At 36.4% G+C, this 24,415-nt stretch overlaps 1 protein-coding gene across 2 annotated transcripts; it reads left to right on the top strand.

Moving 5' to 3' along the window:
- Nucleotides 1-993: 993 nt before the first annotated feature.
- On the top strand, nucleotides 994-7,030 carry LOC105036632 (cysteine-rich receptor-like protein kinase 10). Of its 2 annotated transcripts, none has more exons than XM_073261473.1 (7): nucleotides 994-1,834; nucleotides 4,649-4,774; nucleotides 5,140-5,273; nucleotides 5,453-5,663; nucleotides 5,960-6,197; nucleotides 6,279-6,429; nucleotides 6,505-7,030. In XM_073261473.1, exons 1-7 carry the CDS (start codon nucleotides 994-996, stop codon nucleotides 6,853-6,855), a joined length of 2,052 nt encoding a protein of 683 aa, XP_073117574.1. In that variant the 3' UTR covers nucleotides 6,856-7,030. The 2 variants fall into 2 exon arrangements, with proteins under 2 accessions (XP_073117574.1, XP_073117571.1); XM_073261470.1 differs by having other exon boundaries at nucleotides 5,137-5,273.
- The last annotated feature ends 17,385 nt before the right edge of the window (nucleotides 7,031-24,415 follow it).

The following is a 24,415-nucleotide window of genomic DNA, read 5'->3' as shown; positions in this document are numbered from 1 at the left end:
CGGAGGGTCTTGCCGGAGCAACCCCACCTCCGATTTAGACTTCTTTTGCAGGTCCCGGCAGCGACCGCGACTCCCTCGACTCCAGCTTCTCCGACGCAAGCAGATTTTTGCACCAACACAACCTATTTAGCCTATCCATAAGGTGCACATTTAACTCCTCCTCTAAGCTGTCTATTTAGCATGATTAAAAATTAAAATGGATAGAAGCCCATTTAGCTTATTATGTAAGCTACTCATTTAGCAAAAGCCTAATAGTCCATAAATTGATAAATCGATCAAATTGAATCAAAATTTTCAAATTGATTTGAATAGGTATTTTTATGTGATTGATTTGATTTTGGTTTTAAAAAAATAATTCAAATTGATTCAATTTAAAGATTGATCCTAAACCGATTCTAACCAAATCATGCACGTCCTAAATAAGATGGCTTGAACTTATTCAAGGGATGACCCCTAGGTTATTTCAAAGACCAAAATAAAGCGGCAGCTAAACCCTGTATAATTTTATGAAATGATTAATTATCCGATGCAAATACACCATCGAATAGAGACCAATTGCAAAACTTCTAAACATAAATTTTTGCCTCAAATCAAAACTCAATGACTCTGCATGCAAAATAAATTCCAAAATCCAATGCCCAAGAAAAATGCACTAGCCAAAATCTATTGATTCAATACTATATCGCATCCTTATATGAAAAATTATTAGATAGGCTCATTTTATGACAGACAAAGTTTTTTACTAGCTTGGATTGGCTCCTTTAAACTCCATAGTCAATCGTGATGAATTATGATTAGCGATTAATGAAGCATCAACTGATTTGCGGAATTTTCACAGCAGCAGACGCTCGAGGAAGAATCGGGTTACATCAGCATGGTCCAACACAAACTAGCTTTCCGTCCGGCGCGCGACTTCTTCCACGGTACTGCCATCGTGGTCGAATCCAGTATTTAAAAAAAAATAAATCGGTCTACGGCATCATATCACCAGCAATGTTTCTGTCTCTCCCCTCCTCATCCTCGCTCTTCCTCATTTTCTCTCTCTTCTTCCTCCTCCACCCCCCATCCGTCGCCGTCAACGAACCCTGCTACCGTCTTACCGGCAACGGCAACTACACAGACTACAACGGCACCTACTACCAACCCCGTTACCAACTTTGCGGCAAGCGCAACTACACAGCCAACAGCACCTATGAGACCAATCTCAACCTCCTCCTTCCCTCTCTCGTCTCCAACGCCTCCCTCCCCGGTGGCTACTTCACCACCATGATCGGCCAGTCTCCCAACCAGGTCTACGGTCTCGCCATCTGCCGTGGCGACGTCAACGCCTCCCGGTGCCACTCCTGCCTCGTCACAGCCTCGCAGGACATCGTCCGCCTCTGCCCCTATAAGATCGAAGCTGTCGTCGCCGACGACCCGTGTGTCATCCTCTACACCAACATGTGGGAACTACCGCCAATAAAGGAGTCGGATGGAGCCGCCATGTGGACTTGCAAAAACATAACGACGGACCGTCACCTGTTCGAGAAGCTACGAAACGAGCTTCTGAGTGCTATAGCCGATTGGGCCGCATACAACACGACGATGAAGTTTGCCACCGGGGAGGTGAATTTCACAACGGGCTCCCCGACGATATACGGCCTGGTGCAGTGCACGCCAGATATGTGGGCAAGCCAGTGCCGTCAGTGCCTTCAGGATACAATCGAGGAGATACCGACGACGCTTCATTGGGCGCAGGGCGGATGGATATTACAAATGCGCTGCTTTTTAAGATACGAGCTCAGCACGTTCTTTGACGGGACACCCATGATACAGCTTGGTTCCAGAGAGAAAGGTAAGGGAAGTAAGATCACTCCTTGCTAGACATGGGAGAGCTGGTAGTGAAACTACCAGTTTGATGCACAAAAAAGTTTAACAACTACAAGATATTATATTTAGATAGACCAATCCTGAGTGACCCTCTTTAATATCCTATCAATTCGTTCAGTCTTGCTAAATTCTTTTTGTAGATAAACATTTGCATGGTCCGATTGAGAGAATTAAAGTTATAATTGTTGTTAAATAAATTTGTGAGAAGTCACTAAAGATCAGCATGAGCTATCAGACTATCCTTGACGAGACACAGCAACATAAAAGAAGCATATACTGATAGGTAAAAAATTTTGGGCCCCGTGGTTTCCTGTATTGCATAGCCATATACTCTAGAACTGTGTTTTTCAGCAGCTTCCAGCTCCCACTTTTCTTTCTTTAAAAAAAAAAAAAAAACAAAAACCAAAAAGTGGTATTGGATAGCCATATTTCTATTTTGGTTTTCTAAAATTTTAACTCTAATTTTTAAAAATTTTTGAAATCAAAACCATCCATGATGCCTACTACCTTCTCTGTTATTATTAGCACTGCCACCAACATCGGCGACACAACAGCCACCAAGCAGTACAGTCCAAGTGCCTAACAACTGGATTTCCGACTTTTAGTTTTATGAAAAACAAAGAAACTGAATTCAAATTTTAAAAGCTAAAAAAAAAATAAAAAGTAAAATTGAAACCAAATGATATCTTGACTATTAATACTTCTTCATCGATAAATATGATACCATGCCTTTAGATCCTCCTCCCCCTGTTTATGCCTAAAGATAATGTACTTGGACACACTTCTTTTTATTATGTGCTTACTGATATATGTTTCTTTACAAGAATTCTAGTTGACCATTCTTTTTTTTACAAGTTTCAAGCTTGTAATTTTCTGATTTATTTATCATAAAATTATCCCAAAAGTGCTATCTTTTTTTCTTAAGAGAAAAATAGATAGACTATTGACCCACCTAGGGTAAATTTATATTTATAAAATTTTACTAAAATTTATTCTCCAAAAATGATGAATTACCTCTCAATAAAAAAATATTAGTGTAGTATATCGGAAGGTAGGGTAGTGCCGTGGCTTGTAAGCTAGGTTGTAATTTTCGTATGAAAGAATGATTGATTTTCTTTCGCACCAAAGAATGATGGATTTCTTTTCACACAAAAGAATGATTGGTATTATTTCACGTTCTCAACCATTGGATCGTGTTTTGTACCGATCTCAAAGTATTTGGAACCTCTTCATTCATCACTTGCATAGATCTCAAAATGACTATTGTGTGATCCAATGGTGGACTCATGAAAAGGAAAGGGAATCCTCCTTTCATGTGAAAGATACAACCCTTATCCTGATCAGTGACAGAAATGGGTGAGCATTTTATTGGAAAATTCCGAGAACACTGCTGCTTGACTAGGTCTTTCCAGGAGGACCACAAAAGAAGAATGATCCTCAGTCTGGACTAACTCTCTGCTACAGTCCTGCTGAAAAGTCTGGTAGCAGTTTTTCCAAAAAGCACCCTTGTGAGGCATCCAGCCTCAATACGTCTTGTGGTAACTAATTTTAGCTGACCTCATACGCTTGTGATGTTAGAGAACCACAATTTATACAAGTAGATTAGGCCAAAGTGCCAAATCGCAGAAAATATTTGTAGATACCAGATTGCTGAAATCATTTGTCCCTCTTAAAAGGGTATTCGTTCTCTGGTCCAATATAACTTCAATAGCACAAGCACTGAACACCGCCAAAGAGCTGTCAACTAGCTATTCAAATAAGGGCATGTTATTCTACCGAAAAAAAAAAAAAAAACTAAGGGCATGTTAGAGGAAACTATAATTTTCTTTTCCCACGGCTTTTTCCCTTTCTGTATGGTTCTGGCTTTCCAAGAGAAATGGATGATTATAAATATATGCGCTGACAGGAGCGGTGGGAAACAACACAGGAAGGCTACCGTCCTTCCGAAACCCATATCAGATGAGGCAAAATACATTGCTTTCAAACTTCAGAAAGTTGTTGCATACCTGAAATATCACCCTGGTTCGAGAATATGTTGTCAGGACACGATAAGTATTAGTTTCAAAGGATATGAATCAGAAATAATTTTGTTAAATAAGTTCTGATTTGATACAGACTGGTGTGAAATTAATGGACGGTGTTTGGTAACTCCAATCAACAAGAAGGAAAATCTTTTCTTTTTGGCAGTGCAGCAAGAAAAGATCACAATATTATACAGGCAACCCTTTAGGCACCAAATGCTAAATATTGAGACATAAAGCAGTACCAAAAATACGGCCACATAAGGACAGTATTCTCCACAAACCAACCAAACTAGCCATCTTTTTTTTTTCTCTCTAGAGAATGAAGGATAAGCCAACTTACACCAGTTTAGGAGTGTTTGATCAAAGATAGTTCTTGCCAATGTCATTATTGCACTGAATTAAGAATTAACAACGCAGATAGGAGTTCTCATGGTCGACCAAAGAGGCTTAATAATGTCACTTGTATTCTTGTTATATTGCAATTTTTTTCTGGAATTTCTAGTCCTGTTTCACACCTAATTCATTTGCCTACTCTGCTTCAATCAGTAAGCCTTCCCAACCATAAGGTTTATAAAGTAAAAGTTAATGAAGTTTTTCCCTTGAGTCTCAATTTCTATTTGGTGCCACAAGGATTCATAGCACAACAAAAATGCACTGATATTATAGATATCTCTTGACTGATGGATCCATGTTCTGTTATCACAGAAGTGTCAGCTTGAGATGGAAATACTAACGAAATTTGGTCATTCATGCAGGAAACAAGAAGAATGTGACAGGTATGGTTCTTACAATTGCCATACCTCTAGTGGCGTCATCCTTGCTAATCTGCATCACCTGCATTTCCTTCTGGATGCGGAGGAAGCCGGCAAAAAATTTACTCTGTAAGTGATCCATATCTGCAAATTTTGTTTCCTTTCCCAGGAATTTTTGTTAGTGAGCTTCACTGAGAGTGTGAAACCAATTGTTTAAAGAGAAGCATATGATAAAATCTTAGGTGAGCTGAAAGGTGTAAAGGCAGGTTTACTGTAATCAAAAAATAAGCTATACACTGGTTGATCATCTTCATAGGCCAAGATGGGCCTGTCAAACTAGGTCCAACAGCACACAAGTCCATACACTTCATAGGTTTACTCAACATACTTAAATAAAAGGTGCTTGAGTGAAATTATTTAGAAACCATACGGTTATTTCATTTTGCAAGAAGACCTATTTAATATGGTTTTAACATTCTTTGCTTTTCCAGCAGACAAGGACATCCCGCTGGAGGAGATCACACATGCTGAGTCACTATTAATTGATCTATCTGTGCTAAGATCTGCAACCGCCAACTTCTCTGAAGAAAACAAACTTGGAGCAGGTGGTTTTGGTGCAGTTTACAGGGTATCACTATAATCTCGTGTTAAAATCATCCCCTATTTTCATTCTAATACTTGATCAAAGGAGGTCAAACTAAAGACTTAATACATGCAGTCTTTATTTTTCTTGATCCATTTCATTTCCATTAATATATTCATTATTTTCTGGTTCATATTTCCTGTTAATCTTATAACTCTTCATAGGGAACACTACCCAACGGGCAAGAATTTGCAGCGAAGAGGTTATCAACAACATCAAGGCAAGGACTAGCAGAGCTAAAAAATGAACTAGTTTTAGTTGCTAAGCTCCGGCACAAAAATCTTGTAAGGCTTCTGGGTGTTTGCTTGGAAGAACAAGAGAAGTTGATTGTCTATGAATATGTGCCTAACAGAAGTCTGGATACCATTCTTTTTGGTACTTCTCACTCCATATAATCAAACTTTTACAACTCGTGTGATGACCAAAATACTTTAAGCCTACAATTTATCTGATGATCTTTTATGTTTGTTTGTATGTTGTTTCTTTTTATTTTCCTGTTGAGTCCAAAACTTGCATTTCCAACTTAATTAACCTTCTCTCTCTTAGTAGAAGGAATAACTATCTGAACATCTTTAAAGGTATCTTAAACTAATAACTATCTGAACATCTTTAAAGGTATCTTAATGCAAAAGTATTAGCTCAATTAACTACCAATTTCTTTTATGGAACAGATCGTATAAGACATGAACAGCTACACTGGGAAAGAAGGCACAAGATCATCCATGGAATTGCCAGAGGCCTACTATACCTACATGAAGATTCTCAGCTAAAAGTTATACATAGGGATTTAAAAGCTGGCAACATATTATTAGATGCAGACATGAACCCTAAGATTTCTGATTTTGGTTTGGCTAGGCTTTTCAGTGCAGACCGAAGTCACAGCATCACAACCCGAGTTGTCGGAACATTGTAAGTAGGAATATGAGTAATCAACATATTCCAACGCCATGTCATAGACTAACTTCAATAATTTATTCACTTTCATCGCAGTGGGTATATGGCACCAGAGTATGTTATGCATGGGCAGTTTTCAATCAAGTCAGATGTATACAGCTTCGGTGTGCTTATTTTAGAGATCATAACAGGCAGGAAGAATAGTGGCTTCTCTAATTCAGAAAGTGGAAAATATCTTCTGGCCTATGTGAGTTTTTCAGTTATAATACACATATCACAGTTCTAATCTGGATGATTAACCTGATAGATTTGTTTCATACAGATATGGGAGCAGTGGAGCAAAGGAACAGTTTTGGAGATACTGGACCCATGTTTATGCAACAATTGCCCCACAACCGAGGTGCTAAGATGCATGCAGATTGGACTATTGTGCGTTCAGGAGAATCCATCTGATAGACCTGACATGTCAACAGTCGTTATGATGCTCAACAACGATGCTGTTTCTCTCCTGGCTCCTTCCAGTCCAGCATTCTACATTGGACACTGTGTCATATACTCATATGCTAATTCAAATGAATTTGATTTATGTGGTGGTATACGAAACCAATATTTGGATAGGTTGATACCGATGTCACTAAATGAGGTGTCAATGACGGAACTTGCACCTAGATAAACATAGGAAAGTAAGAAGAAGGTTGTTGGCTAATATCTTTAAAGACTCAAGTCTTTCCATTGAGCTTACAAACTTTGTGCCATGGATGTAACTCCTGTATTTTTCTCAGATCCTCTGGAAGACCGACCTGTATGTCTTATATCTTTCCATATTCTGATAAGCTTTTATTGCCTAAGTTTTTCTGTGTCAATGTTTACTTATCAATTTAGAATTGAAGGATGATAAAAGGAAATGATATAGATGAGATAAGGCTAGCTTCAAGAAAAAGTTTCAAAGAACAAAGTAAAGCAAGAGAGAGAATAAATAACAAAACAAGAATTTTCTTTCCTAGATTAGATTTTGCAATTTTGGACGATATGTGTGCATGGGTCTCGGCACAATGGTTTAAAATTCAGAAATAGCATCTCTACATGTGAGAATAAGGCTACATAAATCCAACCATCCCCAGATCCTAGAAAGGTGGGAGCCTCATGCATTAGGAAGCCTTTTTTTAATTAAAATAATATTTGCACCAAACCAAATGTTGAAAAAAGATTGCAGCAAATCATCAAGCATTCTGATACGCAGTGAATGTCAAACAATTTAGTAGGCATGGCAAAAGGATATCGATTAACCTTTCATTCCCTCAGCGATTGCTTTAAAATGAATAATAATGGTTAGATAATTTTCTAATATTTGTCACTTCATTTGCACCAACAAAAGATGTACTCAGATGAAGTTAGGTTCCATTTAGAAATTAAGCATCCTAAGCATTCTTAGATATTAGATAAAAAAAATCAATGTTGGTGTGGCCTAAATCTCACCCACCTATCACAAATCGACACATGGGCAGCAATTTGAAAAGACTTGAATTCGACAAAATTTAAATTCATGATGGCATCTAAATGAGAAAAGAGGATATGGTAGTTTTGAATTCTAGGTAGCTACATTCAAATAAGAAACTAGGTTATGGCATTTCGGTTAAGAACCCAGAGGGATCTTTTAGAAAATTTGAAGGCTTTGAGGTGTGAACTATCACTATCCTTAAAGTGATATTTTTCCCCATTATTATTACTGCAAGGTTAATGGCAAATCATTGCCAAGATACAACAAAGCTCCAGAAATCTGCACATAGTAACTTCTGAAGATTTCTCTTCAGAACTTCCCAATATTATATATTTGTATGATTTACTGAAAGGTAGAGTGCTTGAAAGAATTAGAAACTCTATTCATATTTGATCATACGTAGATGGCACTATATATAGACAGATTGTATCTGTTAATTCTAAAAGTTACGTCTGTCCAATTTAACAATCGTGTCTGTATAATGTAACAATTGTGTTTGTTCAATTAACAGTCATATACTGTCAAGAACAGTCATGTTTGTTTAATTAATAGTCATGATAAAAAAAAATGTATTCTGGCAGATTAAAATGAATTTCCACTGCCAATTGTCAAGTTTTTGATTATTTAAATACTATATATATAATATTTCAATGAGTTTTTGAAAGAAAACTTGAATTTTCCACCAAAATTTCCACCACATCTTTTCAAGTACAAGGCTAGTTTAAATATTTATAAAGTACTTTCCATGTGTTCTTTCCATGTGGGATTATTTACATGCCTTTCCAACATTAGGATTACAAACTACCAAATGTAGTAATAGCCATAACAATTTTCATGATTTCCACCACCAAATGGTAATGGATCCATGTTTGCTCTATATAAATTGGACCAATAGACACCAAAAGGGGAGAAATGGCTAGAGCTCCTAAGTTCTTATGATGAGAGGCTCAAAAGCTCTCATGGCTAGTTAGGGCTTTCCAAGCTTCCCTTCATTGAGCCTTTGATAGCAAACCTTCCAATCATGGAGCCTCTGATAGCAAGCCAAGCTCGAGATGACCAAGCCTATGATGGAAGACACTACAAAATAACTGACTATTAGCGATGGCTATTTACCGTCGCTAATAGTCATTTCACCATTGCTAATACTATTAGCAATGGGGTGTATTAGTGACGGCATCTCGTCGCTAAAGAATTGATGAAAATATCCTAGTCGCTAATTATCATTATTAGCGACGGTAATTTTATCATCGCTAATAATGATAATTAGCAATGGTATTAGAAATGGTATTGCCATCTCTAATAATTTTTTAATTTTTTAATTAAAATTTAAAAAAAATTAGCGATGCTTGACCATCGCTAATGCCGTAACTAATAGTTTTTTATTTTTTAATTAAAATTTTAAAATAACTATTAGCGACGACTAATACCGTCGCTAATATTTTTTTTTAAATTCATAATTAAATATTTTAAAATTTATTTTATAATTATTTTTTAAAATCTATTATAAATAAAATAATAATTATTTAACATAATTATAAATAAAAAATTAATTATATTATATTAAAAATATAAATTTTATAATTTTATAAATCTATTTTATAAGTTTAAAAATTATATACATATATTAAAAAAATTATATAAGATCGTCCTCGTCATCCTCCTCCTGCTTCTGTACGTCCTCTCCAATAGCTGGTGGATAAGAGCCGGATGTTCCAGCATCTTATAACGAAAAAAATAAAATATTATTAATAAATTTTAATATGAAAGTATTTATGTCGATACGGAGATGTATATTTTGATACACTACTCTAATTCTCGAACAGATTATTTCTACACATTCTATTCGATGATTTGAAGCTATAGCAAATCGTTTGGATGGTTAGATTGAATTTTTATCCTTAAAGACTCCTTCCCAGATTTAAGTCTAAATATATGAAGCTTCTAAATATAAAAATTTAAAATAAATCAAAAAAATTATTAATAGGTTTACCTACTATGATGGCTATGACAACGAGCCCAATTGATTATGCAGATATGGATTTCGAAAAATCTCAACGATCGTATCATGGACGGTATCTCGAAAGCTCTGAGATCGCAAACGGTGTCTCGAAAACTTTGAGACGCCGTCGCTAATGTCATCGCTAATATTTTTTTATTTTTTTTAAAAAAATTATAATTAAATTTTATAAAATCTATTTTAATCATAGTAACAAATAATTATATTTTGTAAAACTTGTTATAAATAAAATAATAATTATTTACCATAATCATAAATATAAAATTAATTATATTATCTTAAAAATATAAATTGGAGTCGACCCCAAAAAGATTGGAGTCGACCCCGGCTCGTTGGCACGAAAATGGCACACAGAGGGGACATCCCATGGGATGACCCTTGTGCTAGAGAACGATCTATAAGTCGATTTTTGTTGAGCAGAAAGCACAGACAAAAAGCTGATTTTTTCGGAACCCAGGAGGAGTCGACCCATGAAGAATTAAAGTCGACCCCAAGGAAAATTGATTCAACCCCAAGCATGGGAAAGACTATAACTTTTGTATTATTGCTTTAATATCTTAATTCTACTGTAGCTTATTGCATTTACCTCTCAACCACACTAAGATTAAGTTAATTCAAAGTATATATTTGTTAAGAGTTTAAATATGGTTAAAATCTTATAAGAATCCAATTCACCCCCCCCCCCTCGTGGATTACTACTTTTAGGCAACAATATGTCGATATGAAGGCATATATTTCAATATATTACTCCGATTCTTGAACAGACGTATATTTAGATTGAATTTTTATCCTCTAGATCTTCTTTTTGGATTCAAGCCTAAATATGTGAAGCTTTTAAATATAAACATTTAAAACAAGTAAAAAAATTATTAATAAACTTACCTCCTCATCCTCTGCCGTCGTCCTCCTCATCTTCCTCCTACTCCTGTATGTCTTCTCCAGCAATTGATGGATGAAAGCAAGATATTCCAACATCCTGCAATGAAAAAAAATAAAATATTATTAATAAGTTTCGATATGAAAGTGTATATGTTGATACGGAGATGTATATTTCGATATACTACTTCGATTCTCGAATAGATTGTTCCTACATATTTTGTTCGATGATATGGAGCTATAGACACCCCCGATCCATCGTTTAGATAGTTAGTTTGAATTTTTATCTTTTAGATTCCATTCTCGAATTATTAATAAGTATCGATATGAAAGCATATATATTGATCAGAGGCATATATTTCAATATACTTCTTTGATTCTCAAATACTATTTCTACATGCTTCATTTGATGATATGAAGCTATAGACACCCCCAACCCATTGTTTGGATGGTTAGATTGAATTTGAACCTCCTAGATCTCATTTTTGAATTATTAATAAATTTTGATACGAAAGCATATACGTCGATACAGAGGTGTATATTTCGATTTACTACTCTGATTCTTGAACAAATTACTCTTGCACGTTTCATTCGATGATACAAAGCTATAGACACCTCCAACCCATCATTTGAATGGTTAAATTAAATTTTTATTTTTTAAATTTTATTCTCAAATTATTAAATAATATCATATGCATTTTAATGTCTTCTTATGAGCAGCATCATCACAACAACCCATCATGCATACATCAATATACTCTATAATGATATTTAAGGCACCTTTTGAACTTGATTTCTTTATTTTCTATATTGTATATGATTTGAACACCTTTTCTTTTTTCTTGCCTATTCTTTTTTTTAGTTGAGATTTTAGAACTCAAAGCAAACTCTATAAAGCTATTGAAATTGCTGAAAAGAAAATTTTATCTGCTCGGTCTACATTGAAAGAAAACTAATTTTTGACCCTAAACCTTGGATATTTAGGCAATGTTGCTAAAATGGGATAGAATGAACAACCTAGATGCATTAGGCCATAACAGTGGCATTTTTTTTTGTCACCATGCAGTGCTCAAGCATACAAGAGATGCCAACACAAACACTAGTTCTGCCTTTTTTACTGTGTGCATGTGGGTGGGGCAAGGGGAGGAGGGGTGGAGTAGCATATGGATGTAGCATCTCCATGAGTGAGTATCTTAATAAATTGAAATCTAAAAAATAGGTACAAGAAGAAAATATACTAAAAAAATTATGTATAGGCATGCAATCAAGATAATAAAACAGCACTGACTAACATAAACCAATTAGGGTGATTATAAAACTATAACATAATTTCAACATATAGTAGAGAAACAAGCAAATCATTAAATGCTAGCATTAACAGAGATAGAGATTATAATGACTTGCTAGCTCACGTATGCTTTTGATGCAATAAATAAAAAATAAAAAAAATAAAAAATAATATATATATATAAATTGATGCTCAATAAATCATAACTAATTGTTCTACATCATTCGATGTTAATGCCTAAACTTAATGAAATATGAAGTTAATATGAATATCTGAGGAGTGAAGTTTATCCTTTTCGAGATTATCAAGATCGGCATGGACAACAACAGCCCTTTCAATAATGAAATTTGATCCACTGAGAGGAATCTGCAAAAGAGAATAAACATGGAAGAGTTTAAAAGGTAGAAAGAATAATACCTTATTAAAAATATATTAAACATAAGAAAAAAATAAATAACCTGCTTGTCAATAATGCTAAAAATAACAGTCTCTGAAACATCAAACCAAAATCATATAAATATCTAGTATTCCAGTAATCAGCTATGCATAATGCTTCAGTAAACCTGCTCAAACATAAGAAAAACACCACTTCTAATACTAAGTTATAATTTTTAAATATTATGAAAACAGCAATGCAGCATCATAAAGTGGACATGATAAATAGATCATACCATCTTCTCCAGCAGTCACATTTCCAAGATCATCAGCATGGCGATTCTCATCTTCAGGTGCCCCATGTTCCTTCTCAATAGGATTAAAATGCGGCCTTACATTTAAAAAGAACCTTAGAATAACCCATAAATCAAGCACTTCAATCACAGACAATGTTGAATCTCAAAATAAGAGCTCGCTGCCAATAGACATGCAACCATTTGTGGTGTCACCAAGAGTGTGAACATGAAATCCATGAAGCTCTCGCTTGAGCCCAGAGATGTTTGCAATTACCTTAGTAGGATCACAGCCAAGGCTTGGAGAGGTGGGAGGTGGGAGGCGATCGGGGGCTCACGGAGGTAGGAGTCAGTCGGGGGCTCAGGGAGGTGGCCAGTGCTCACGGTCGGGGCTTCGAGGAGGCGAGAGGTGGCCAGGGTCTCACAGCTGGGGGCTTGGGGAGGCGGGAGGTGGCCGGAGGCTCGCGGTTGGAGGCTCGAGGAGGTGAGAGGCGGTCGGGAGTTTGGGGAGGTGGGAGGCAGCCGGGGGCTCACGGTCGGGGCTCGGAGAGGTGAGACGTGGCTGGAGGCTCGTGGTCAGGGGCTCGGAGAGGTGGTCGGAGGCTCGAGAAGGTGAGAGGCGGCTGGGGGCTCGCAGCCGGGGGCTTGATCGAGGGTTCACGGTCGGGGGCTCAGGGAGGTGGGAGGTGTTTGGGGGCTCGGGGAGGCGGGAGGTGGTTGGGGGCTTGGGGACTCCGGATCCAATGGCACGACGGGGAAAAATGGGGACTGAAGGATCGGAGGTGGGGGAAAGAGGGGGGTGGCAAGGGGTACTGGAGATGGAGGAAGAGGGGGTGGGGGAAAATGAGGGGGGGTGGGGGGAAAGGAGGGCACGCGGGCGTGCGTGGGGAAACGAGGGCGCACGGGAGAAGAAAAAAAATAAAGTTACTTATTAGCGATGGCAAGTCACCGTCGTTAATACTTTTTTACTGTCACTAATAAGTTTAATAAATAATTTTTTTTATGATGGCTAATTCCATCACTAATAGTGTTGTCACTAATGAGTATTAGTGACGGCACATGTCATCGCTAATATTTTTTTCACCATTGCTAATAAGTTTCATAAGTAATTTTTTTATGATGGCTTATTTTTTGATCGTAATTGATGGTCGGTAAAAATTATTATTAGTGACAGTAAAGTTGCCATCGTTAAAAATCATTTTTCTTGTAGTGGAAGCACCCGATGGTCCAGCACTTGATGGTGGAGCGTCTGATGATCGAGCTCTCAATGGCCAAGCTCTCGATAGTCAAGCCTCTGACAACCAAGCTCCAAATGACCAAGTTCCCAAATAGTTGAGCTCCCGACAATTGAACCTCCTAGCACCCGATGGCCAAGTTATCAACAGCCAAGGTCCCAATAGTTGAAACTCCTAGTAGCCAAGCTCCAAATGTCTAATCTCTAGATGATCGAGCCTCTGATGACTAAGCTCCTGATCGCCAAGCCTTCAAAGGCCATGGTCCCAATGATTGACACTTCGATGGCCAAGCTCCAGACGACCAAGCTCCCATTTTTTGTGCCTCTGATGGCAAAGCTCCTGATCACCTAGCTTTTGAAGACCAAGCTCTAAACGATCGAACCTTCGATGGTCAAGCCTCCAACAACCAAGCTCTTGATTGTTGAGCCTCTAATGGCCAAGCACCTGATCGCCAAGCCTCTAGCTCTGAATGATCAAGCATCCAATGGCTAAGCTCTGGAACATTGACCTTCTAATGGCCAAGCTCTCGATCATCGAGCCTCCGATGGCTAAGCTCATGATTGCTGAGCCTCCGACGTCCAAGTTCTCAATTACTGAGTTTGGATGGCTTCCAATGGCCGAGCCTCAAATGGCTTCCAATGGTTGAGCCTTGGATGGCCAAGCTTTTGATAGTCATAGCCAAGCATCCGATGGTCGACCCTTTGACGGTCAAGCTCTAGATGGCCAAGTCTCTGACGACCAAGCTTTAGATTGCCAAGGCTCCAACGGCCAAGTTCTCGATAATTAAGCCTCCCATGGCCAAGCTCATGACAATCGAGCCTCCAACGGCCAAGCTCCACCTTGTAGATCGAGTAAGTTCTTCCATCCTCCTGAAAGAGACTTAGGCATTCTTACAGAAAAAGTAGAGAAAATATTCCTTATAGGAGATAAAAAATATGGAGATAATTTCAAAATCTATAACAAGACGATGTCAAACATAAACTCTGAAAAGTCAAAATTGGAATACTCATTTCAACGATGTGATTAAATTATTTGATTTCATAAATAACGAGGAGTCATATGTTTATAAGAAGGTCAGTGGGAGTATTGTCATATTTTTCGTATTCTATGTGGATGACATCCTCCTAACTAGACAAACTGATTTTGGTTAAGATATGGTTATTTAAAGAATTATCCATGAAAGACTTTGGAGAAGTATCCTATATTTTAGAAATAAAGATTTATAGAGATAGATCTAAGAGGATGCTAGGCCTCTCATAGAAAATGTATATAAAGAAGGTGCTGAAGAGGTTCAGTATGAAAAATTTCAAGAGGAGACTTCTATCCCTTAGGCATGGGATTCATTTCTTCAAAAAGATATATCTTAATACATTTAAAGAGATTCAGTGTATGAGGAAGATCACTGATGCTTCAGCTATAGGAAGTCTCATGTAAACCATGCTATGTAGACGACTTGATATAGCCCTTGCTGTAAGTGTCACAAGCAAATATTAGTTGAATCTAGATGAAGAGTACTAGATAGCTATGAAGAATATTCTTAAGTACTTGAGAAGGATTAAAGATATGTTCTCGATCTTTGGAGAAGGAGAAGAGTTAAGGATATAAGGATCATAGATTCAGACTTTATGTCTGATATTGATGATAGAAAGTCTACATCAATTAGTATTTTCTTATACAATGAAGGTTTGGTGAATTAAAAGAGTTCTGAACAATCGATCATTGCAGATTCCACTATAGAAACTGAGTACATCACTACTTCTGAGGCTGCTAAAAAAGCTTTCTAGCTCAAAAAGCTCGTGCAGAACTGAATGTAATATCATCAGATGCCATAATACTATACTGCGGTAATAATTATGCCATAGCTCTAGCTAAAGAGTTCAGATCTCACTGGAAGTCCAAACACATAGAGCAATAATTTCACATTATTCATGACTATCTTGAAAAAAAATATATCGAGGTATAGAAAGTAGACTCCATGGATAATATGGCAAATTCATTGGCTAAGTCGCTTAGCCAGCAGAAGATTAAAGTATATCTTGATAAGATGTGGCTTAAGTATATGGCAGATTAGCTTTAGTGCCAGTGAAAGATTATTAGATATATGCCCTAAAATATTCTCAGATTTAGACAACGTGGGGTCACCAGTGACCCCAGACTCACATAGAGCAGCGTTCGGCTCTCAAAGTCAGTGGTGTGGTAGAGGATCCACCCAGCCGCGGTACCTCCAGCTCGATCGGAGGATACAGAGCTCGTCCACATTCAAGGCCGCACATAAGTACTATATATCTTCACTAAATATTTTTAAATTTTAATCATTTTAGAGTCTAACATTTATTTTTTAAAATAAATTTTGCAGCATATTTACTGAGCTTAAGGTGCCTCATATGGTTACCGGCATCATCCGATGATTGATGCTGGGGCCGGTGAATGAGTTTGTTGGCCAGTGGGAACTCCTGATGCAGCCTAGGGGATGTTCCTGGTAAGTCAAAGGTATTTAACTTTTAAATTTGTGGTAGATTTGTATTCTATTTATTAATGCACAATTGCTTCTACTTGTAGGGGTACTATTGATTTGAAATTCCTCAGGATAAGGAGGCTGACCATTGAACCTTCGAGGAGGTGGCCATGCAAAGGTTCCAGTATGGGCTGTACAGCCTTCGACGGTCCACCATAGGGCACTCTATTTTTGAGTCACCATCAGACTGAAAGTTTTACATAGATCACTAGATGTAGACAAACATATGGGAGGCCCTCTATGACCAGTAGAGTACTGAGGATAGATTATATATATATATATACATACATACATACATACATACATACATACATATATATATATATATATATATATATATATATATATATATATATATATATATATATATGTATGTATGTATGTATGTATATATATGTATGTATATATATATATATATGTATGTATATATATGTATGTGTGTCTATATATATATATATATACACACATACATATACATACATACATACATACATATATATATATATATATACATACATACATACATACATACATACATACATACATACATACATACATACATACATACATACATACATATATATATACATATATATATATATATACACATATATATATATATATATATATATATATATATATATATATATACACATATATATATATATATACATACATATATATATATACATATATATATATATACATATATATATATATATACATATATATATATATATATATATACATATATATATATATATACATATATATATATATATATACATATATATATATATATACATATATATATATATATATATATATATATATATATATATATATATATATATATATGGGGCTGGTGAATGAGTTCGTTGGCCAGTGGGAACTCCTAATGCAGCCTAGGGGATGTTCCTGGTAAGTCAAAGGTATTTAACTTTTAAATTTGTGGTAGATTTATATTCTATTTATTAATGCACAATTGCTTCTACTTGTAGGGGTACTATTGATTTGAAATTCCTCAGGATAAGGAGGCTGACCATCGAACCTTCGAGGAGGTGGCCATGCAAAGGTTCCAGTATAGGCTGTACAGCCTTCGACGGTCCACCATAGGGCACTCTATTTTTGAGTCACCATCGGACTGAAAGTCTTACATAGATCACTGGATGTAGACAAACATATGGGAGGCCCTCTATGACCAGTAGAGTACTGAGGATAGATTATATATATATATATAATATATATATACATACATACATACATACATACATACATACATACATATATATATATATATATATATATATATATATATATATATATATATATGTATGTATGTATGTATGTATGTATGTATGTATGTATGTATGTGTATATATATATATATATATATGTATGTATATATATGTATGTGTGTCTATATATATATATATATACACACATACATACATATACATACATACATACATACATACATACATACATACATACATATATATATATATATATATATATATAACAACAACCCAGCCCCAAACCAATGCCCCACACACCCCCCCCTCCGCCATCCTTCCACTCTTCTTTTCTCCGACATCTCCTTCCTCTCCTCTTCCGGTTGTCGAAACCCTCGCTCGATCTATCGATCAATGAAGGCGGTGGCACTGTCGTGCATCGGACTCGCCGGATTGGCGGTGATGGGCTCAAACCTAGCCCTCAATGTCGCCAAAAAGGACTCCTGATTTTCATCTACAGCCACACCATCTCCAAGGTCGATGAGACTATCGGCCGCGCGGCGGCAGAGAGCGGCTCCCCCTCCCCAGCCACAACTCCCCTTGCGATTTTGCCTCTCCATCGCTCGCCCTCGCTCCGTCATCATCCTCGTCATGGCTGGCACCCCCATCGACCAGACCATCGCCATCCTCTCCCAATTCATGGATCCTAATGATTCCATCATTGACGGCGGCAATGAGTATTATGAGAACACCGAGCGTCGCCTCCGCGCCGCCACAGCCTGCGGCCTCCTCTACCTCGGCATAGGCATCTCTCGCGGGGAGGTCACTGCCCCCATAATATCTTTTGAGCGCGAGGGCCTCGGGAGAGAGGAGAGTGGACGAAGAAGATAATTTTTTTTTTTTTAATCTCATTCCATTAGAATGAGATTTTGACTCCATTGGGATGAGTTCGGATTGGATTACGAAAGGAATGGATCATTCTTATTTTTCTCTGAAATAAAAATCGAAATGAAACTTCCTCTAATCAAACAGTTAGAATAAAAGTCATTCATTTCGATTTTTATTTTAGATCTTAATTATCCCAATTAAATATCTTTAAGTTTACCATTCCAACATCATTGAAGGCACAGTTTCTCCCTCTAGGTCTCTTAGTGGACCCGCTGCCCAGCTTTCCTATATCAATCAGTACCTTCCCAATCTGCAATCACCATCACCGCACTAAATCTCTGACCTACTCTTAAAATATTAGTGCAGTAAAGTCTTATAATTCTGAATGACTATTTTTAACCCATCTCGTGTCAGAGAAAGATGGTTTTACCAACTTGATCAGCATGCACACTCAAGATAGTTTGTCTATATTGTCCCTAAATTGAATCTTGTATATTAGATGAGATCGTATAATTTAACACATTTTTGAATTTAGATGCATTTTAAGTCTATTTCAAAGCTCATTTACAATACATTTCCAGCTTTAAAATTGGTACAAAGTCCATATTTAACATTCCGTTGCAGTATGCCAGTATCAAAGTACACTCGAAAATTACACTACCAACTATAATAAATAATTGATAACATTACATTGCCCAAGTTTTAATTAATTAATATATTTATGATGCTTGGTGAGACTATGTTGTGCATGCAACAAATCCTATTGGAATTCTTAGTCCACACGAGATTAAAGTAGCATAGTAAAAACAAATTAGAAACATGAACTAGAAGTGGAATTATAACTGAAAACAAGATGAATCAAACTCGAAGTTAGAAATTTACAAAACTAGAACAAGAAGAGAAAAACATTAGAAATAGAAGCCGAACTAAAGCTATAAGGCAACTAGAAGGCCTCGCTCTTTTCCTTCTTGTAGCATCTTTAGTCTTGAACCTCCAATCCTCAATCCTTGGTAGAAGACTCCCGGCTTCTCACCAATATCTCTTCCCGAACCATTGCCCCGCACATGAGCTCTTGAGCAACCTCATAGCACATAGAAATTGAGAAAAATCTCAAAGAAAGATTTATTAATATTTTCTATAATGAAAAAAAGAATACAGGGGATATTCATATGATCCAGAATCCGAATCCTCTATAGAAACCCATGGGGTTCGGGAACCAACATTTGCTTTCAATGGTTAGAGGACCACTATTGGATCTTTTCGGACAGTTACAAGTGTACCATAATATACCCTTGTTCAAAATTCTGGTTAGACTTAATTTACTTATACTGACAATAAACAGGTTGCTGTTAGATTGATTTGATTCCCAACTCAATTGAATTTAACTAAGCTTTCTTCTAATAGTGAAGGACATCACCATCAAATGGATCTAAGATAAGTTGTGTCATGCCCCAAATGCAAGACATAATCTAGCCACGCCGCTATGGGATATTGCCTACGATAATATGAAGTCAATCATAGCAACTCCTATAAAAATCTAACTTATACAAAATATAATATAATGAAAGGACCCAAATACATCATCTATTGGGTAATTAAATAATTGCTAGTTCAAAGCATTTAAACCCAAATTTTAAATATCAAAATATATAACCTCAAAATTTAGAGAGTAATCAAGTACAAATTCATAATCAGTTTAAGAACTAAATTTCCACTACAAAATCTCAAAACTTACCAGGATGAACTCCAAGCTTGGACCGTTTCTCATTCCTAGTCATCCTATTCATCTAGAAAAAGAAAATAAAAAGAGATGTGAGCTATGTAGACTAGTGAGTAAAACTTAACTACTTTATCGAAATAAGAATAAGTTTTATATGAATCAATGTATCATTTTAAAAAATAATAATTATTGCAAGATAGAATATTTTATAACACATTCCAGTAAAGCAAGTCATAAAGCCAATCATATATGTACAAATCATCAATATTTCTTAAACATCGTTCCAAGTATATATTATAAATAAAATCATAAATTATTATTTTATCCTTTGGCCACATCATAGCTCAAAATGTTACTCATAAATAGTCATGCTAAGATTACTTTATACCTATGACAAGATCATAGTTCGTAATTGATAAAGTATCATGTTTGATAGTTCATGTGCCAATTTTATACCTACTGATAGGGCTGTGTTCATGTGAAACTGTTGTCATGCCCCGAGCCCTCCATCTAGGCTGACATGTGACATGACTACACATGCTATAGGAAAATCTCTAAAGAATATAGGATGCCAAGAGTATGAAGACAACATTCGCAATGAAATTTATTAATCCAAAATAAAATCAGTTAAGCTTCAACATCTTTAGAACAATTCAAAGGCTCAAATATAAATAATATTTATTAGTTCATCTGATGGTATTAGAAGACTTTTATTCATCTCTAATCTTGGCTAGTGAATCAACTTAGCCAAATCCTACACATGCTGCGGCACTAAAAATGCAAATAATTATGAGCTAACAGCACAGCAAGAACACTCCCTATGCAAGCACAAAATGCAATAATATGTGTTAAATATTGAACATAGCTATTGAAAATTCTTAAGCATAATATCATGAATTATATATCATCAACTGAGAAATAATCAAAATATGGATGTGCCATCTCATATACTGAAGATGCGTCAAAACATAGTAATTATCTCATATGTATTTTAAATTAGGTATCTTTTCATCAATTATTCCCAGTGAGACTCAGTAACAATCTCAGAATGTCCAATCATTTTTTATTGAGGACTAGCTACACTCCTGCTCATGATCCATGAATAATGTTATATTTCTACCCATGACTAACTACATATACCATATTTTTGCCTGTGGTTGGCTATTCATACAACACATTCTTACATGGCTAGCTATTCAAATGTCCCGTTCCTATCCATGGTTGACTATATGTACCATGTTTCTATCCATGGCTTGCTATCCACAATCAAGGTGGCTAATCTACTACCCTTTTTAATTAACCTTTATGTCATGCTAGATTTCTAATTTGTTTAACATTAATGCCATCAAACCATCAAAACATGATCCCATCATGATGCATGAAATCTCAAATGCACAAAACACACACACACACACATATATGTGTGTGTGTGCCTATATGTGCATGTGATTTCAACTAACACTAGAACATGCAAGAAAAATTCTTACCTAATTCGACTATCATGTCGATAGTGTGCACCAAAGCAGTTAAAATCATAACCAGTTGGGGTTCAGTAGCATCCGACATGGGTTGGGGGTTGGCAGCCGATATGCATTCTAGCTGTTAGGTTGATTTAGAACTCCTTTTTAAAGGGTCAACTAGGGGTTCACTGATGAGGCTAGGACCCTTGCCTCAGGTCCATGGTCTCGGTGGAGAGAGAAATAGGGATGGAAATATTCTTTCTTTTTTTTTTCTTCTATTTTTTTTTTATCGAACAACATGGAGAAAGGCCTCCTCTTGTTGTTCCCAAAGGAAGAAGAAGAAGAGGAAGAAGGAAGGGGGTAGTGGTTGTTTGGCAAGGTCTAGTGGCACACGATGGAGATGGGCAATAGAGAGTAGCCGACAGTGATGGGACTCCGAAGAAGAAAAGAATCAAATTAGCAAAAAAGGGATCATTTTCTTGGTGGATTTGGGCACTATCCCACTTACTGGTGACCATGATTCCACCGTGGAGGGTCACCGGAGGCCAAGAAACTCAACTAGGGGTCCTGCATCAATGGGTGGGGGCATTGGTGATCGAAAAAGGGGGGAAAAGATTGAAAAATAAGGGTGGAACATGGGACTTATTTCAAAGTCATTTTTTGGCAAAATCGAAGCTTATGGCAGCAATTCAAAGCTTAAGGAGAGGAAAGAGATGAAAAGGGAGATCAGAGCTTATCTTGGATCTAGCTAGCTTTATAGTCCTAATTTTCTAGCTTGCATAACGAAAGGGAGCTATGAACTCTTAGGGAAAAGAGGGAGAAAGAAGGCGAGATGGAGGTCATGCTCAATTGTGGAGGGTCATAGAGGAAAAGGATGTCTTTATATAAAGGAGGCTAGGGTTCCAATGACCCCTAGGTTCCTGATATTTTCCTAGAGTAGTCAAGGTTTGCGAATGAAAAGAAGATTTCTGATAAAAGTCTTCTACCTATCGTGCATGAAGCATGCCCAGCTTTAGCCAGGCTACGCTAAAGGCGAGTCTATCCAGTCAAGTAGACTGGGCTAGATTAGGCCATTTCAACTTGTTGGTTATTAGGATATGTCCTAATGGTGATTGTCCTACCATCGATACTTTATAGTGGTCGTAGGCCTATCTTGAGTGGTTTATTCATATCTAGGCCACTTGGAATTTGGTCTAGGTGATGCTTGATATTAACAATTAATAGTTTTTGCCTTTGCTTCTTAGTATATGTCTCTAGTTTGTATCACTATATTTGGCCACATGTCACTCATACAAGGGATTATGTACGAGTAGATTCTTTGTTAGAATTAACTTTCTCAAAAAAGTTATTTAGATAAGGAAAAGTTATTTATGTAAGATACTACCGATAACCACCAGAGTTACCAAGGAAAGAAACCACCACTCAAGGGAGTATGTGAGTAATTTAATTGATACATGCATCCGGCTTCCATTTTTCTAGAATGCTAGATATCAATAAAATCCTACACAAACAGCACTGTCAGAATGCACCACTTTGTATGAATTTGCAAGATATTAGAATATTTTAATCATTTTATTAGGATTAACTATTTCAAATTAATTGTGAGAAGGGAATTGGATGAAAAAAGGACCGAGAAAAGGGAAAACATTAAGAACAATAAAAGGGACGATATTGGTAATAACCCCTTTCTTATTTCTGCAAGATATATTTGATTTGCATGTGCAAGGTGGGCTTGGAATTACGACCCCTCAAAGTAGCCCCTCTCTCACTTGCTCGTACAAGAAAGTTTTAGTGTGGCATATTTATTCTAGTTGCATGATACTTTATTTTCTGATTGTGTTGGATGTATTCATATTTTGATTTTATTAAAAAATAACAAAAAGAGCATGAAAAGTGAGAGAAATAGATTATTTTAGCGGCAATATTAATGTCTGTTTAACTTTGTGATGGGTCATGATCTGTATCAAGCCCCCTATGGTATAAACAAGTGTGTAACCTGAGCAATTAATGAACCTATAACCTGTCAAAATGAATCGCTACAAGCTAGCTTAGCAAAATTATCAACTCCCTTTGCACAAGGTAAGCCCATGAATGTTCTGCTTTTTCATGAGTAATCTCTTTGATCCTAAGATTTCTCAATTAGAAGTGCAATTATCGACCAGTTGTAATATGCCTCAAACCTATTTCTATACCATCAAACCCAATGGCATGTCCAAGAACAATATATGAGAGGATCCTGCATCACTCGCTGTTATTGGTTGTGAGCAGCAATGGAGATCATCTGTGGAAGACTGTTGACGGTGATAGCCAATGGTACTGGATGACGTTGGAAAGCATTGTTCATAAAGCGCAGTGAAGGATATTATTACTAATGGCCGGTGATAGTGAAGATCATCAATGATGCATGGTGTGTGGTGCTAGAAATTGTAGTTGATGGAAAGTACAATAAATGTTTAAGAAATATATGGTTATAAGAAAATCATCTAGGCCTTGTTTGAAGATACTTTATTTTCTATGTTTGTTTTCAAAATTGCAAGAAAAAATAGAACTATACTTAACAAATATCAAATTGTTTGAAACACGTTTAGCACTATTGAAAGTAAAGATTTATTGCTCTAATAAAAAGTGAAAATAAATGCAAGAAATTGCAGAAGTTTATACAATTTCTATCTTCCCTAATAATCTATAAGTGATAATTTTGCTAATTATTATACAAATTAAAATGATGCCAATGGATCCTCACAAAGTTTTTTTTTTCTAAAAAAATTCAGCTACTCAATATTTATAAGAACTACCTCAGACGTCATATTAATTATCAAATTGGATGAGCTGT

This window comes from Elaeis guineensis, chromosome 1 (genome assembly GCF_000442705.2).
Source record: "Elaeis guineensis isolate ETL-2024a chromosome 1, EG11, whole genome shotgun sequence".
Lineage (NCBI taxonomy): Eukaryota > Viridiplantae > Streptophyta > Magnoliopsida > Arecales > Arecaceae > Elaeis > Elaeis guineensis.
This window is presented reverse-complemented; position numbering and strand designations above follow the sequence as displayed.

Excerpts from the sequence above, each read along its gene's own strand:
- LOC105036632 (XM_073261470.1), top strand. The coding sequence starts at position 994 with ATGTTTCTGTCTCTCCCCTCCTCATCCTCGCTCTTCCTCATTTTCTCT. Across the intron at positions 4,775-5,136 it reads GCCGGCAAAAAATTTACTCT|CAGACAAGGACATCCCGCTG; the intron begins GTAAGTGATCCA and ends TTGCTTTTCCAG. Across the intron at positions 6,430-6,504 it reads GAAAATATCTTCTGGCCTAT|ATATGGGAGCAGTGGAGCAA; the intron begins GTGAGTTTTTCA and ends TGTTTCATACAG.